Source organism: Chelmon rostratus, chromosome 8 (genome assembly GCF_017976325.1).
Source record: "Chelmon rostratus isolate fCheRos1 chromosome 8, fCheRos1.pri, whole genome shotgun sequence".
Classification (NCBI taxonomy): domain Eukaryota; kingdom Metazoa; phylum Chordata; class Actinopteri; order Chaetodontiformes; family Chaetodontidae; genus Chelmon; species Chelmon rostratus.
In genome coordinates, this window is record NC_055665.1 from 15,761,640 (window position 1) to 15,778,211 (window position 16,572).

Below are 16,572 nucleotides of genomic sequence, written 5' to 3' on the forward strand. Positions count from 1 at the left end.
CCTGCAAAGAAAATTATGATCAGATTCCACTGCAGCACTGATGGCAGTAAAGGGTAGGAAATGTAGGGTCAGTCCAGATCTAGTAATTTTGACTGCGTTAAATCACGCATCTTAGCTGGGGAACATCAGTGGTATTTTTATGGGTCCCAGCACATGTAGGAGGACAGTGGAATGAAGAAGGTGATAAGATAGCCCTTTATCAATCCCACACCAGGGAACTTTGCAGGGTCACAGCAGAAAAAATCCACAAATCCCTGGGTCAGCTCTCTGTTCTCCCTGTCATCCCCATCTGTGATGAGGTTGACGATTGCAGAGTCGTTGGAGAACTTTTGAAGGAGGCAGTGCGTGAAGTTTGCAGTGTAGATGGTGGAGCCAGGACTGTTCCCTGAGGGGGCTCCACGTTGCAGACAACCATAATGAACCATGATCCTCACATACTGTGGTGGTTGGTGAGGTAATCCATGATCCATCCTATGAGGTGGTGGTCCAACCCTGTGCACTCCAACTTGTGCCTCAGAAGCGTGGGCTGGGCTGTATTGGACCTCCTGGAGCTGTTTTTCCCTCTCTGATCTTCCTCCTCAGCTCCCTCTGCACTTTCTTTAGCTCCTCTTTGTTTCCTGATATAAAGACAGTGTTTTTTTCCGATGAGGAGACCCTTTATGGCAGGAATTAAATCAGGGTTTTGTTGCTGGAAAAACACTGTATAGTTCCGGTGGGTGCGGCATTCTCCACACAGAAGTTGATATAGTCCATAATGCAGTGTGTGAGACTGTCAGTGTCCTCCCCATGATCATCCCAAAGTACTTCCCACACAGTTCTCATAACAGTCCTTCAAAGTGTCATCAGTCTCACTGGACCATCCTTTTCACTGTTGCAGTGACAGCTGGCTACCTGTGTTTGAATGGTCTGTGCATAGGTGGGAGGAGAGGTGATGAGTTGAATGCATCTTGCATGAATGCATGATTGATTGATTAAATACTTTATTGATCTCACAGTGGAGAAATTCATTCGGTTACAACCCTTCCCAGAGGACACCAAAGACACAAAAGAGAGTACAAATAATTGGCATGGGAAGACAGGGACAGGAGGACCACGACGCAGCCAGCAGGGCAGCGCCTTGCTTACTTAGATGAAAAACAAATGAAAACAGAAGGGAAGGGAGAGGGGGGAAAGAAAGCTAATCCCAGACTGTGCACCCGTTGGGGGGGGGGGCACAGTGTGCAACACTTGCACATGTGGGTGGGGGAAGGAAGTTGGGGGGGGTGCAGCCACCCGGGGAGAGGGCTGCAGCTCCCACGCAGAGCGCAGCCTCAACCCTTCGCCTACTATGCCGCATGGGGGAAGGAGAGGGTGAGGGGCCAAAGAAGGTGTTGAGTTAAGGGTAAGGGTGAATATCCCAGAAGGAGGTGGGGGTCATCTGCATCTTGTCTGCAGAAACATATTCAGTAAATGTGGGCAGAGTGAAGGATGGAGAAACATGATTAAAGTCACCAGAAATAAAAAGGTTCCTAACTGAGTGGATGAGGCCATGTCAGTGTTTGCAGAGGGGGGAATATACACCATTACTGCGATGACATGTGAGAATTCCCTTGGATAGTATGGCCTCATGCTAATGGATAACAGTTCAATGTCCTTACTGCAGGATTGTTTTTTTAATAGTGATGTGTGTGTCGAGAGTTACACCATACAAATACAAATACAAATACTGAGCCCCCTTCCCTTCTTCCTACTAGTCTCCTTGGTCCTGACCTTGAAGGACCTGTTTGTGACATCTCCTCCAATTGTGGCACTCATGCCTGGCACTGCTTCCCAATCTCTTCCTCCACAACTCGGGGGGAATGGGAGCCTCCTCAGCCACCACAGGTGAGTTGCAGAGCACTATCAGCTCCCTGGTGCAAACAATGGGGCCATGGCTGCTTGGGATCACCGGATGTGATTATCAACATTGCAAAAACCAAGGCAAACTCAACACGTTTAGTGTCCATGGTGCATGGGCAAGTTAAAAAAAAAAAAGCCAAAATACAAGATATGTCAAATACAAGAATGGGCAAGAGGAACAATGCAGTAATAACTTGGCTGAGACGAGATCACTGTGCATGGAATCATCGGCTGGCAATTAGTGGTAAGCACCCGGATGGGAAATCTGTGGAGAATTGTATTAATTGATTCAATTGCGCATTACAAATGACCCCGTGGAGGGCAGCAAGACACCTTCGCTGCGCCTAGTCTGCCGCAAATTCATCATCAGAAGAAGACGTGATGACGTCGTACCCGTTACCATCTTAAGCGGCGTCGGGAGGCCCGCTGCAATTACTAGCCACTTGCTGTAGAGAGGTACCAACAGGACCCTGCATGTTAAAGTCAATGTATTTTTGGATGTACCAAATTGTGTGGTAAGTCGTGTCTAAATTGGCTGTTGGAGATAAATGTCTGACCCGTAAATGTCTGGTTACATATATAAATCACAGGGCTTTTCTCTCCTTGCTAAGTAGTGTTAGCTAGCAGTAGCTAGCTATCATCTGTCCACAACACTAGCCCATAGCTTCACATTAAGTTGAAACCGTTTGTGATTGCCCTCACTTAATGCCTGTCTGTAGTTTTGTGCCTTTCAATGAGCCTTTGCCAGTGCGTATTGTTTTCAACATTAGCTTGTAAAGTGGGGTAACGTTTACGAGCTTCCTAGCTACGATAGATGTTTGTTAAGGAAAGCTTCCGTCGCCCCCTGGCTGCATGCGTCTGTTGTGAAAACAAACTCGGTTGTTCGTGATAATTGTGAAATCCTGTACATAGATATGTGTCTTTGTACGTAATGTTCATGGACGGAGGGGAAATCTCTTCAGAGCTTATTAGACTGAAAATAGCTACAGAACAGAGGAGACATTTTCACCTGTTATGCGCATAGCTTTGTAAATATTTTGAATTTGATAACGTTAATGACTCTCCGCAAAACGGGTGCGCTCTATTTCAAACAGCCATTACATGCTCACTAATTTACTTTGATTTTGTTGTTGATTTGATAAACGTTTTTTAATTGCGTTATTTGTGGCTGCTAAAAAAAAATCTATATTAGTTAATTCACAAAGCAGTGTACAGTGCATATCTTGACTACAATAAGCCTACACTGAAATTAGTAAAGCAACAGTAATGATGAGTCTGACAGCTGAAACGCTCTGGATTAAGAAAATGTAACCTGCATCAAAGCTATTTATCTGATGGGAAACCAGCAGTGTTTGTGCAGTCATGCTATTCTGTTTTGTATGATCTGTAGAGAGAAGCATCAGGCTGGCTCTATTGTTGCAAGATTGGGCAGGTTTTAGACAGTTTTTGTTCATCACTAAATCGCTTGGTTGGAAGTTGTTTTCAAGCAGCAGCACTCCAGGATTGCTCTTTACCTGCAAAGTAGACATAAAATACTGGCAAAAAGAAAAGAAGAAAACTTGACCCAGACTGTTCATAACATAATCTGTGATAGTGTATCTTGCTCTTGTGTTGACACATGATGCTGCTTTGTGATTAGGGAGAAGTTGTTTGGTTTTATTAAGCATGCTGCATTGCTTTTGTTGTGCCTTATTATATCCAATAATTTGGCTCTAGAAAAAAATGCAGCTCTTTGAAATACATGGAAGAATGTCTGTTTTATTCTCCATGTCTAATCCACTGTCAGTCTGAAAGCCCCCTAGTCATGTACTCACGTCAGCATTATCAACAAATACGAGTTGGCTGGTATTCAGTTACTCAGTTTGAAGTGAGCACTGGCTGAGCAGGAGCTAAGCAAAGGAAGAGAAGATGGTTTCTCAATAAGTAAGAAGTATATTTTTAAAAAAAGTGTGGTGCCAAAAGGGTAACATGCAAATTAATTGAATATTTGGAGAAAAAAATCATTTTAGAGATGGAAATGTAATGTTGATGTGTAGACAACAGTTTAAATACTGTTTGTTGCTTGCTTCTTCCCCCTTAATCTGATACACTTACAGCAGCCAGAAATGGCATCACAAAACTTTTCCACAAACAGCTTGTACTTAGATTGTGAATTTGGTTGGGCAGGCCTGCCGCCAAAATGCTGAGAAACACTTCTATATGCAATATACACAGTTATATGAAGTGTTTTCAGCTGTATTTCCTTAAAGCTGCTTTTATCCATATATTTAGAAGAACAACTTTACCTTTTTGGTTCACTTTCACTGTCGTCACAGAATCATGTCCAGCCACAGCAGAAAGCTGTTTAAGCTTTTATAAAAAAAGATGCTGTCCTCTGCCAGCTCAGCAACAAGCTGCACAGTTTGTGAGTGTCTAAGTGTGTCTGCTGAACATAGTGGAGCACTTAGCAGCTAAAGAGACAGATATTTCTCTCAGGAGTTGGTAGAGACAAAAAATGGAGCTACAGTAGGGTCAATATTGGACTTACATTCACCAGGGGGCCAGAAAACACGACTATAAATGAATGATAATGTTGCTCCCTAACTGATGAATGTGTAAATATGCATCTTGTTGCAATTTGTATTCATAACTTCACCCAGATGAAGGCTACAAGCCAAAATGCATCAGTCTCCCAATGAAGTTTGTTTTTTCAAGTGTTACTGGAGTTTTGACATCCCAAGTGTACTGTATTTTCCCTGCCATTGTTCCTGAGTGAAATCATGTAATGTTGTCTTACTGATTCACATGTACAGCAGCAAAATCACAGCCTGTAAGGTTTGGTCAGTTTTCTGTTTTGTAGGCCCGTTCTTAAAAGACACATTACAAACACTAACAAAAAATTACATTTGCATTGTAAAACAGCAAACTTGATAAACTAGTCAGTCCAGCACTGGGTGTGCATTTTGTGAATGTGGGCCATTGTGACATTGTGTCTCTTCCACAATACAGAAAACATGGGCGGAGTCATGGAATTTGATGATAAAAGCAGAATCAGCTGTAAAACGCAAAATATCACAGCAATTGTGAAACTGCAGATGTAATTTATAAAAATCAGGATTTTCCCTAGAAGTGTTTTCTCCGAGTGCTTAAACCGCATGAAGAAAAAAAACCTATAATGCTATGTCTGGAGGACACGCATGCACGCACACAGCCGAGAGAGAGAGGAAGAGGGAGAGAGCTCATCGCTTCAACAAACTCTCAGAAGTGCAACCACATTGTGGATGTGAGTGCAGATTCAGATATTAAGTTGGAAAAAATGACCAGAAATAGATTTAGCTTTTTTTTTTTTTTAGTGTTACCCAAATGTACAAGTATCTTAGACTCACTTACCTGGTGTGTTTGGGCTGCATATGGATTGTGTGTGACATCAAATCCATCAATGTTTAACACATATTGAATATTGTCTTATTTGATTGTTGAAAATTTGTTCATCCACCATGTGATTAGACACTCTTCCTTTAATCTTAGAACGCAGAATTCTGAAAAAATAAAACAGAAAACACAGAATTTGGAAAATAATGAATTGGAGTCTGGAAAAAAGTCAAACTGATTTCTTGGGCCCTCGGTCAGGTGTGGGGAACCTTTTTCCTACCAAGGGCCAATTTTTCTAAGATTCTTTCATTGCCATAACTAATTAACACATCGCACTGACATTTGCAATTTGGAGAGGCATCTGGTGTCAGCTGGTAGTAATGATGGAAATGGGGAACAAAATCCTCAGGACGTACATATAATTCATAGAACTAGAGCAGCGGGATGTTGTTGTATTTGGCCTTGAGCACACAGATACTTGCTATCACTGAGTTCCGCCACAGGCTTTCCCTTTATCTTCTGACCCTTTTCGAACATTTTTTCTGTCCAGTATCGCTGCACTGGCAACAAGGCACTCCTTTACAAATTCTCCCTCTGAATGAGGTTGCAGCTTCTTTGCAATTAGCTCTTTCACCACAAATCTTGCCTGCATAACATTGTCTGTCAGAATGCAGTCTTGTAAAAGCTGCTTGTTGGGGACCCAAATTCTATTAAAGAGCATTAGCTTTATCTAAACACATTTATCCTTGCAACTCATTCAGTTTAGCATGCTAACAGTTGGTTCTCATACTGATCTGAAGTCAAACATATGCCTATAAGTTAGGTAACTTAAACAGAAAACCTCTGTTTCTGCACTGTTAACAATGGCAGAGAGAATGAGCAGAAAAAGGAGGCAGATAAGTACTGTAATTTCTAAAAATAAAATTTCACAACAAAGGTCTCTGAACATAAATGTCTCTGAACGTAACATAAATAAAATATTTTGTTTCTTTCTGGGGGTGGGGTGGTTAACCACAAGAGTTAAGTTTGATGGTGGTTGTGAGTAGTAAAAACACAACGTGCCACTCAGTTGTCTCCTGATGGTGGCCACTACACCATCATTCATGGGTAAAATTCATCAATCCATTCATTCATTCATTCATTACCTGTACAGTCTGGTATTTGGCATAATATCAAACTGGTTTGAAAATTTTCATGTAGGGCCAACCCTAACTGCCTGTATATGAAACACAAAGTAATTATGTATGCATCTCAAGGCCATAATGCGAGTGTGTGGTCCCTGAAAAAGACTGAAAGATGGCATATGTTGCTCCACAACGTGTATGTGCTTTTCAGCATTAATAGTGTCCCAACAGATTCTGTAAGTTACCCATGCTAGGAGCACTAACATACCACTATAGCATCACAAATGCTGGCTTTTGACCTTGAATCTGGTAACAATCTGCATGGTTGTTTTCCTCTTTAACTTGGAGGACACAATGGCCATGATTTCCAAAAACAATTAGAAATGTGGACTTGTCAGACCACAGCACACTTTTCCACTTTGTGTCAGTCCCTCTCAGATGACCTCGGGGCCCAGAGAAGTTGGCAGCGTTTCTGGATGCTGTTACTATATGGATTTTGCTTTGCATGGTAGAGTCTTAACTTGTATTTATAGATGCGCAATGACTTGTGTTTGCCAACAATATTTTTCTAAATTGTCATTTAGTAATATCTTTATACATTGGGTCGTTGATGTTGATTTTCGGCCTTGCCCCTTACGTAAAAAGATTTCTCCAGATTCTCTGAATCTTTTGATGATATTTTGGATTGTAGATGGTGAAGTCCCTAAATGCTTTGCAATACTTTGTTGAGAAATGTTGTTTTATGACTTTGTGGATGTAGTTTTTTGCAAAGTGGTGAACCTCACCCCATCCTTGCTTGTGAATGACTGAGCCTTTCGATGATGCCCCTTTCATACGCAATCCTGATACTATCGCCTGTTACCAATGAACCTGTTTACCTGTGGAATGTTCCAAATAGGTGTTTTTGGAGCATCCCACAAGCATATGTTTACAAAGAACAATGAAGTTAAGGTAAAACACTCAACATGTTGTCTGTGCAACATTCTCAAATAAATATATGTCAAAAAGCATTAGCAACTTATCGCATTCTGTTTTATACGTTTTACCCAGTGCCCCAACTTTTTTTGGAATCAGGGTTGTAACATGAGTATGATTTGAGTATTGGTTACATAAATATTTAAAACGTCAGGAGTGTCTCAAACAGAAATGCCTATTTACCAAACGCAGGTAGGTTCCAGCCTTGCATTCAACCCAGCTTTTGGTTATGCAGGTTGGATAATGATGGTCAGCCCGTTTAGACTGACTGCAGACTTGGGTCACTTTATTTGTTTGAAAGGGCCATGAGAGACTTGGGCATATATGATTCTGCTAATGAAGAGGACTATTCTCAGGCACCTCTTACTGCTAATATTTTATGTGGGTAGTAGAGTACTCAGTGATAAATTTGACTATTTTAGCTTGACCCTTTTTAGGTCTAGTGGACAGAATTATGCCTTCTGCAATAGCAGTTGAGGTTAGTTACTCTAAGACAGGTGAAACTGTAAACATTCTAGACTCGGTGGCATGGCATAATTGATTTTCCATAGCATAGCCTTGCAAAGTTAAAGAAATTGGTTACCTTGATGACATGTTTGAAGTGTGCTTATTTGGATGTACTGCATTAAGGGTGGCTTAACCCTGGCTGTTCGGGCTGATCCTTTTGTTTGTGCCAATGCCAGTTTGGCATATAAGATTGGTGTCCTCCTAGTGGTCAATCAAAGCTTTGTGATCCAACATGAGGGTGACTGGAATTTGGCCTGCAGAATTCTTCAAGATCTGTGAATACCTAAAAGACTGTGGGGAAACTCAGACAACCTCTCAAATGTTCAAAATCTGGAAAGGACGACATTCATCTTCTCAGCTGTCCTCAACTGAATACGTGGTTGAAGGGACATTTATGTACTGGAATTAAAAGAGGAAAAGGCTTGCATGCTCATAGTAGAAGGCAATGCTTCCTTTCTTAAGACTTTTAAATGTTATGTTATCAGAATTTTAAAAATTTGTTCAGCAAACTTGGGCTTCAGTCATTTGATAATTCTTTGTTTTATCCCCCCAGGTGCAGATGCAACAGGGAAAACCTTAGCAGAGGGGTGAACATTTGGCTCATGAGGATGTCTCTTTAGGACCAGTCTCTTGAGAGATTGGACATACTGATTCCCCCATGGAAACCAACTTTATGATCGTCTGGACAGATTTTTTAATCATACTTGTGGATTGAAAAGTGATGCCATCAGCTCATGGACAAAATAATTTCACCATGGAAAGGCAGAAATCGGTGAATACTGTTGCTTCAACGCAGCTGGGTGGAGAACCAAGTACTTTCATCTGCACTGAGTGTGGTGATGGGTTCAGCCAGTACTCTAATGTGTTGGCACATATGGCCATTCATGGACCTTTGGAATCATTCTCCTTTGATGGCTCATCCAATGGATTTGAAGTCCCTCGTGAATATGTCCTACAAGAAAACGGTACACTGACTGTTGTGAATGGCTTGCTGCAGTCACATTCGTCTATAAAGTCAGTATCTCCTGGAGTCCTGCCATCACATTTCCCATCCCCTATCAAACCAGTTTCTCCAACTGCAGGCCCACAGCTGTCTTCTTATAGAGATGTGTTCAGGCCAAGGCCATCAGACTTGAACTTGGACAGGTCTCGCCAGGGCCATTACCGTTGTGAAATATGTAGCAGATCATTTAACAGCCTGCAGAGTTTACATCGCCACCAACAGTATCGAAACACAGAGCGGGGTTACAAGTGTACTTTGTGCTGCAAGATCTTTGAAGGTAGTCAGGACCTTAAAAAACATCTCCAAGACCACGCAAGTGAAAGGTTTCACATCTGTGGCAATTGTGGTAAGCGATTTCTTAAAGTGGATGCACTGAATGCTCATCAAAAAGAAAACCACCTCTCCCCCAAGGCTACAGCATTGGGTAAATATGAAAATAGGCAGGAAAAAAAGGTTGAGAAAACGTATCCCTGTAGGAAGTGCAAGTTGAATTTTTTCTGGATGTCAGATTTTCAGGCACACTCACTGCACCATTGCAAAGGAAAAGAGCCTGATGCTATTTTTGCACCTGAAATTGAAACTGAAGTGAACTCCAAGAACATAGAGGTCACACCACTTCAAAACTGCTTCAGTAATGGCATGTCTATTGATGTTAAGAATGGCGATATGAAAGGCTTTAGGGATACTAGTGGTGAGATTGATACTGAATACTCTTTCACGCCATACAGATGTGGTTTATGTGGGGATCGTTTCCAAAAGTTAACATCTCTGAAGGAGCATCATCTCACACATCAGACTCAGGAGGAAATAGATCAGCTGAATCAAGAATCACAAAGAACTTTCAAGCGAAGAATGCCGCCTAAAGGCAGACGTAGAAGAGGGGGTAATCCAAATGGCAAGCTGCATCCTTGCAAGCACTGTCACCGTGTCTTTAATCATTCTAGTAGTCTGTCTCGACACATGAGATACCATAAGGGTACTATGCACACATGTGTATTTTGTGGTAGACATTTTCCACAGCGTTGTGATTTGAGAAGGCATATAGTCATGTACCACAAAGCTGAATTAGAAAAGAAACCAGGCTTGAAACACTTGTACACAACTCCACAAAATGGACCTGCCCCCAATTCTCTTAATGGGGAGAAAAACACATTCTCTCCTGATGAGAAAACAAAGAGCTCCTCTGATGAACTAACAGCATCACCAGAGGAGCATCCAAAGGGCAAACAGTCTGGTAAAGCGGGCCGAGTTAACTACAAGTGTCAGGAATGTGGAAAGAGATTTGGCCTGTTATGTGTGTACCAACGGCACCTGCGCTATCACAAAAAGGAACCTAGTAAGTGCCCCAGATGTCCTGCTCAATTCAAGAACTCTTCATCCCTTGAACTTCACCTTCAAAATCACCCAAGCACTGGAGAAGCAGGTGATGTTGGGCAAATGTGTCATGGCACTGGTTCCATTGGGGATACTGCCCTAGGAAAGGGTAATGCAGAGGACATAGAGGATGACTATATGGACCATACTCCAAATAAGAAAGGAAATTCTTCAGAGGTTCTTTATGAATGCACTGAGTGCACTGAGACATTCTTATGCTTGGAGACATTTCTTCAGCACCAGACTTCTCATGGCTCAGAAAACAATGGGTAACTGTCATGTCAGACCCATTAATGCCAACAATCAAGCTCTCAGGAGTGTAGTGTTTTTGACTCTTTTGAATGCAAATACTGAATAACTGTATAGATTGCTGTAAATCTTAGCATGGTTATTTTGCATAAATGTCTTTTTAGACTTTTCTTTGGCATGAGGAAATAAAATCAGTCTATTGAGGAAGTTCAGAAACCAGTTGGAAGCAGGAAGTAAGGTTTTGGGTAAGGAGCATGCCAAAATAGCTTTGAATTAAATTAAAAACAATAAATTAAATGGACATAACTTCAACATATGGCTGACATGCATAAAATGCAAGTTTAAACCAAGTATTCCTATGGGCTACAGATGTAGTTAACTTGATGTACCACCAAGTGTTGACTAGCTAGCATTGTATTCTTTGTGGCTAAACATGCTGTCATTGTCAATCTTACCTGCTGCATTTTTTTATGTTTTACATGCAAATATGTGATTTTTACAATTTCTTTAATATGTGGTATGTGTGTCTCTTCTTTTCGGATAGCATTGTCACTGAATAGCTTTTTAATTGTGCCATTAAAATTGTACAGATATTAATTTATGTGCTATCAGTTTTGCTTCGACTTCCTTTTTACTAATCCAATTATTTATATATGTTTCTTCCTTTATTCATATATATAGACACACAAATACTGGATATTGAGTTGTCAAACGAGTGAACACAATTTTGGTACCATTGCCATTGGTTTGATATTGGTGTTTGCAGCCGCTATTGAAAGTGTCTTTTGGCGATTCCTAGTTATAGCATCAAAAAGTTTTGCTGTCAGTTCGTCCTTGTGGCCAACCACATGACCGCAATAATCTGTGTCCAAAAACCTTTTTGAATTTTTTTGACTGATGAAATAGAGACAACAAAATGTGTGTGTTGTGGGCCACACAACATTGATGCCAACAGGAAAGAGAAGGCATATGCAGTGTTTGATTTTCTCCATTACAGAGTGAGCGCATTGCTTTATCATTTCTTGAACCTACCTTTATGTAGACATACATACGTGTGTTTACAGTGTATTGAGCTCTTTTCCATTTGACTAACACAACATGCATCATGCTTTGAAGGTGCAAAATACTTCTTGTTGCAACACAATCAACTAAAAAAAACGACGTGTCAAGTCCTTGTTCTGCTAAAAGGTAAACAACAGGTTTTCTTCAGGATTTGCTCTGTATTTGCCTCCATCCATCTTGCCCTCAATCCTGACCCATTTTTCCAGTATGTGCTGATGAACAGCATGTAGACAGAATGATGCTGCTAACACCGTGTTTCACCATGGGGATGGTGTTCTCAGGGTGATGTGAAGTGTTGGGTTTCCACACATAGCATTTTTCAACCTGGCCAAAAAGCTCAATTTTGGACTCATCTGACCAGAGTACCTCCTTTCTAATGTTTGCTGTGTCTCCCACATGGCTTGTGGCAAACAGGATCTCTTAGGCTTTCTTTCTAAAACCACTCTTCCATACAGGCCAGATTTGTGGAGTGCATGACCATCTCCTCCAGTTACCATTGGCCTCTTGGTTGCCTCTCTGGTACTTGCTCTGCCGGTCCAGTCCATCAGTTCAGGTGGATATTCAAAGCTTGGGATACTTTTTTTTAACAATCTAACTCTGCTTTGTACTTCACAACTGAGTTATCCCTGACCTGTTTGATGTGCCCCTTGGTCTTCATGATGCTGTTTGTGTGGTTATGTTCTCTATCATTTTTTTCTGATTTTTATTTGCAAGTAATTTTGAAAATCATACATCAAACTATTGTATAAAGGGCCACATGGCTGCAGGTTTTCATTCCAACCAAGGAGGAGCACACCAGGCTGGACTCATTTAATCACCTGATCTCAGTCTTCAGTTGATAATTAGTTGATCCCTTGACTGGTTGGGACAAACACCTGCAGCCACACTGCCCTTCATGGAATAGTTTTGGCATGCCTGCCTTAGAACAACTGGAGTCCCTATGCAATTGCATATCAGCGGCAAAGACCACAGCCTTCTGTTCCTGGCTGAAAAGCTTGAAATTACAGCACCTGCCCTGATACATTTAATATTCCAGCTAGGACAACAGAGAATACAGTTTTAATCAAAGACATTAAAAGACAACATTAGATCATGTTATAAATCCTTTTTCTGTTCTTTGGCACAACCATCTGATCCCTATGGCAATGTGTGGCCAAATGGGTCTCCCTTTACTGATAAGATGCATTAGAATTGTCTCCTGTGCCTTTCTGTCTGCTCTTTATTGTGTTTACCAGCTATTACTTCCCAGGGGACATTTTTCCTCCAGGGGGCAAGCAAGTATGGTTTTGTTCAGCTTCCCTGTCCGTTTACTGTCTGGTCCGACCTGCTTAAATGTCAGTGTTATTAACTGTTGCAGAGCCAGAAACAAGGAAGGATTTCAGACATCTGATAGTCAGAAAAACAAGCCAACACCCCTTTTTTACATGGCCAGCCACCAGCTCTGGTTTAATGGCCCTGGGTTTAATTTTTTAATTTAACTGGTTTAACTTATCTGTCTTAACAAGCCAAAAAAAAACAACAAAAAAAAACAGACTGACTAACCTTTATATTGCCTCCTTCATATGACAGGTTCATAAGCATGACTCACATAGTGGATGTCTGTATCCCTCTTCATGGTCTTAACGTGTGTCTTGGACAGCATGGTCAACACTGGCCAATTGACTGTGAGCGCACACATAGATTATATGATTGGTTGGCAACATTCGTGGATGGCTGATAAGGTGAGTAAACCAAGATCTATAGAGGTAGTGTGGATTTGATTGAGATGAAGATCTTGAACAGAGATATCACACATATAATCCTCTCATTGGTTACAGGGAGTAAAACCACTGTGAAGATGGTTGGTGAGAGTTCATTCTGAACAAGGCTAAGAAACGTTTTTTTCAGAGGACAGACTAGAATTAATTGACCGGGAAGTTGCAGGTAAGTGACCGCATGTTTTCTTGTCCTGCTCAGAAGAATAGTCAGGTCGACAAGCCAGATGTTGCTGTATCCTGCCCCTTGCAAAGTATTCAGGTCAGAGTTCACAGCATTCTATGGACAGATTATGCCTCCTAAAATTTGACAATAGTGTTCATTAAACATGCATCACACCATGGTCCTGAAAAATACACACAAGATGGGCTGATGGCAGTTTCATCATTAAAATTGTATGTGTGGAATCCTCAGGCAAAAGTTAATGTAAATAAATGAATTTAAAGGTTTTGATATATTCCAAAACAGATACAGTCGACATGAAGGCAGCTCTGCATGCTGCCACGTCTGCACAGGCAGGCATGATGAAACATACAGCGCGTGTGGTATGAAATAAATTTGAAAACCTTTGGGCTGCACACAGACTAGTAAGACATCCAATTGTGGCTGAGGAGGGTCCTGAGGAACACAGGCAGGAGAAGCTCAAAGGGCCAGTGTAAATCTGTGATGTAGGTAGGAGCATGGCCGTGTTAAAGTAATTAGAGAAACTTAACTAATCACTTGGCGTTGCAAGGATGGGAGCGATATGGTCTTCTCTCTTGTGCCTCGATTCCACCGAGCACAGCCCTATGACGATGCGTCTGTGATGCGGTTTTGTCCCATCCTCTGCATGGCTTCATAACCTCTGGTAGTGTTTGAAAAGCAGAGCATTTTCCTCATCCAATTTTATTGACTTGCTCAAATTTTATTTATTTGGTCATTTTTCCTTGATTTTTATACTTCTGCAATGGATAAGAAGTTAAATGGTTTCTCTTTTTTGTTGTGCTTAAGATAGGGGGTCTGGACAGGGTGTTTTCTTTTGAAAATTTTCCGGATTCCTCTGCCATCCCTGTGTCTGACTTCCAGTCAGACTCAATCTGCTCTGTGCAGCTTGGTGTGGCATCCTTCAAAATAGACTTAGCATGCATTTTAGCAGGGAGCTGCTTCTGGTATGCTTCTGAAACATGATGTGGTGTGTTTGGTGGGATCACATGCATTGTCCAGAGTGGCTGCAATCCGCTCTGGCAGCCACGTTGCAGACATGCTTGGCAGAATAAAGCTGTTAGAATTTGTTGAAAGTCTGATACCTGAGTTGAACAAGCTGGAGACAAGAAATGGCCTTGTGGCTGAACCTCAAATTCGGGGAATTACAGTAATCCTTATTTGACGAAATGAAAGGATGGATGTCTTTCTCAAGGTCCATTTGATATAGGAAAATTGTACTACCTTGGTAATTTGTATGTCAAAACAAAGCTCAGAGTTAAAGATCATACCCAAATTGATGAACACTTGACGTGGAGGACAGGTTCCCAAGATTCTTTTTCAAGGACTTACATTTTGGATTTATTGAGCCAGAAACTTGTCTGTGTCACTACCAGTCACTGGATCATAAAGTTTGTGTCATCTGCATATCAGTAACGTTAATATTATACCTAAGGATCATCTGGCCTAGAGGAAAAAATTAAGAGAAAAGAGTGCTGGACCAAGAATTGACCCCTGGGGAACACCACATGAGAGAGGGGTGGGGGATGAGAATTCTCCTGTCACAGCAGAGAAGATCTGACAGAGAGATACTAGGCAGTGTCCTTAATACCAATGCAGTTAAATGACCAATTTAAAAGGATATCAAAGTTGACTGTATCAAATGCAAATCTCTTAAAATTAAGTGAACAAGCCCCAGAATCAGCGGCGAGTATATCATTTGTTAAGAGCTGTTTCGGTATAGTTCAGTATAGCTTCTTCAGGAGAGGTGGAACAATTGCATTTTTAAAATTGGATGGGACAGAGCTAGTAGGCAATGAGCAGTTGATAAGTGCCTCCTTCAGAATTGTAGTGGGGACCATGTCTAATTGACATGTGGAGGAATTTCAGGGGGAGATTAATGTTCATATTATCAGAAAATATTCCACCCTTGTCAGCAATTCCCTCAAACAAAAAAACGTACTTCTTATTTGCTTTGACAAAGGATGGTCTGCAAAATGGCACACTTATCTACTAGGATTCAGAAACCAATTCAAGGGTCCTTGTCCAAATCAGCAACATTGGTCGACTGCTAACTACAGTACCTCCTCTAATGCATTTGTTACTACTGGATGATAAAAACTTTCCAAAACCCCTCTACGACTATCTCAAAATATTAACTCTGAAAGGTCAGCCTGCCCATTTCATAAAGGTTTGTAATGCTGCAACCACTACATGACCCCTTACCAGCTTTCCACCATTGAATGTGTGTTGCAAATATGAGACGTTCATGTGACGGCATAGGGCATCCCTTCTGCACTTGCACATTTCTGTGTATGCACATTTCCCACTATGTTTCTACCATAACAACGGCCCTCTTGCTCATGAAACGACTTGATCTACACATGTCAATGTTGTGGTTTACATAACTCTTGTGACCCAAAGGAGCAAGCCAAGTAGACAGAAAAGTTGAGGATCACTACATTTTTATTGTGAGTAGTTAATGACACCCATGTATTTATGCTGTTAGCTAGCAGGCAAGCAAGATTTAAAACAAAAGTAAAGTGCAACATGAACAGACATGCAGATCATGTGAGGTAGCTGAGCGTGAGAATATGTGTGGTGTGCATTTAGAAGAAAACCAGTGAGTCGTTTTTCTGGATCAACCAGTGGGTTTTCGTCACCAAACCACCAGGACATCTGTTGAACCTGCATTTCTGCTGCAGTGGGATCAACCCAAAGGTGCAGTTTACTTTTGGCTACTGGTAGATTTTGATACCTGCCAATATAACTGAGAATGAAAGAAGGTAATACTACAAAAGCAAAAGGCAAGATAAGGGGCCATCTGGGGCCAGTCATTTCTGATTCGGTTTAATACATGGCTCTGCTATGGGCAAATATACTCCTTGGACTCAACATCCACTGTCAAGAATGTACTGGGCTGAATAATAAGAAGCACTCAATTTGGGTCACGATTACATAATCTACTTACAGCACCATGGCAGGATAAACAGTGACATTATAATACAAAGTAGGTTGAGTGCATGGATTTATTAAGAAAGTCTGTATACCATGTTTCAAGATGGTGCACCATTCATTTTTAAAAGTTGATTGTTGGGCGCATACACTGAAAAA

The 16,572-nt window shown here is 41.3% G+C and overlaps 1 protein-coding gene across 1 annotated transcript; it reads left to right on the top strand.

Annotated features, from left to right (window-relative positions):
* The first annotated feature begins 2,260 nt into the window (after positions 1–2,260).
* si:dkeyp-84f3.5 (uncharacterized protein LOC334144 homolog) lies at positions 2,261–11,052 on the top strand. The gene is made up of 2 exons (XM_041943065.1): positions 2,261–2,393; positions 8,389–11,052. The coding sequence occupies exon 2, from the start codon at positions 8,557–8,559 to the stop codon at positions 10,483–10,485; it is 1,929 nt and encodes a 642-aa protein (XP_041798999.1). The 5' UTR covers positions 2,261–2,393; positions 8,389–8,556; the 3' UTR covers positions 10,486–11,052.
* The last annotated feature ends 5,520 nt before the right edge of the window (positions 11,053–16,572 follow it).

Coding starts and splice junctions, on each gene's coding strand:
- si:dkeyp-84f3.5 (XM_041943065.1), top strand. CDS start 8,557: ATGCCATCAGCTCATGGACAAAATAATTTCACCATGGAAAGGCAGAAA.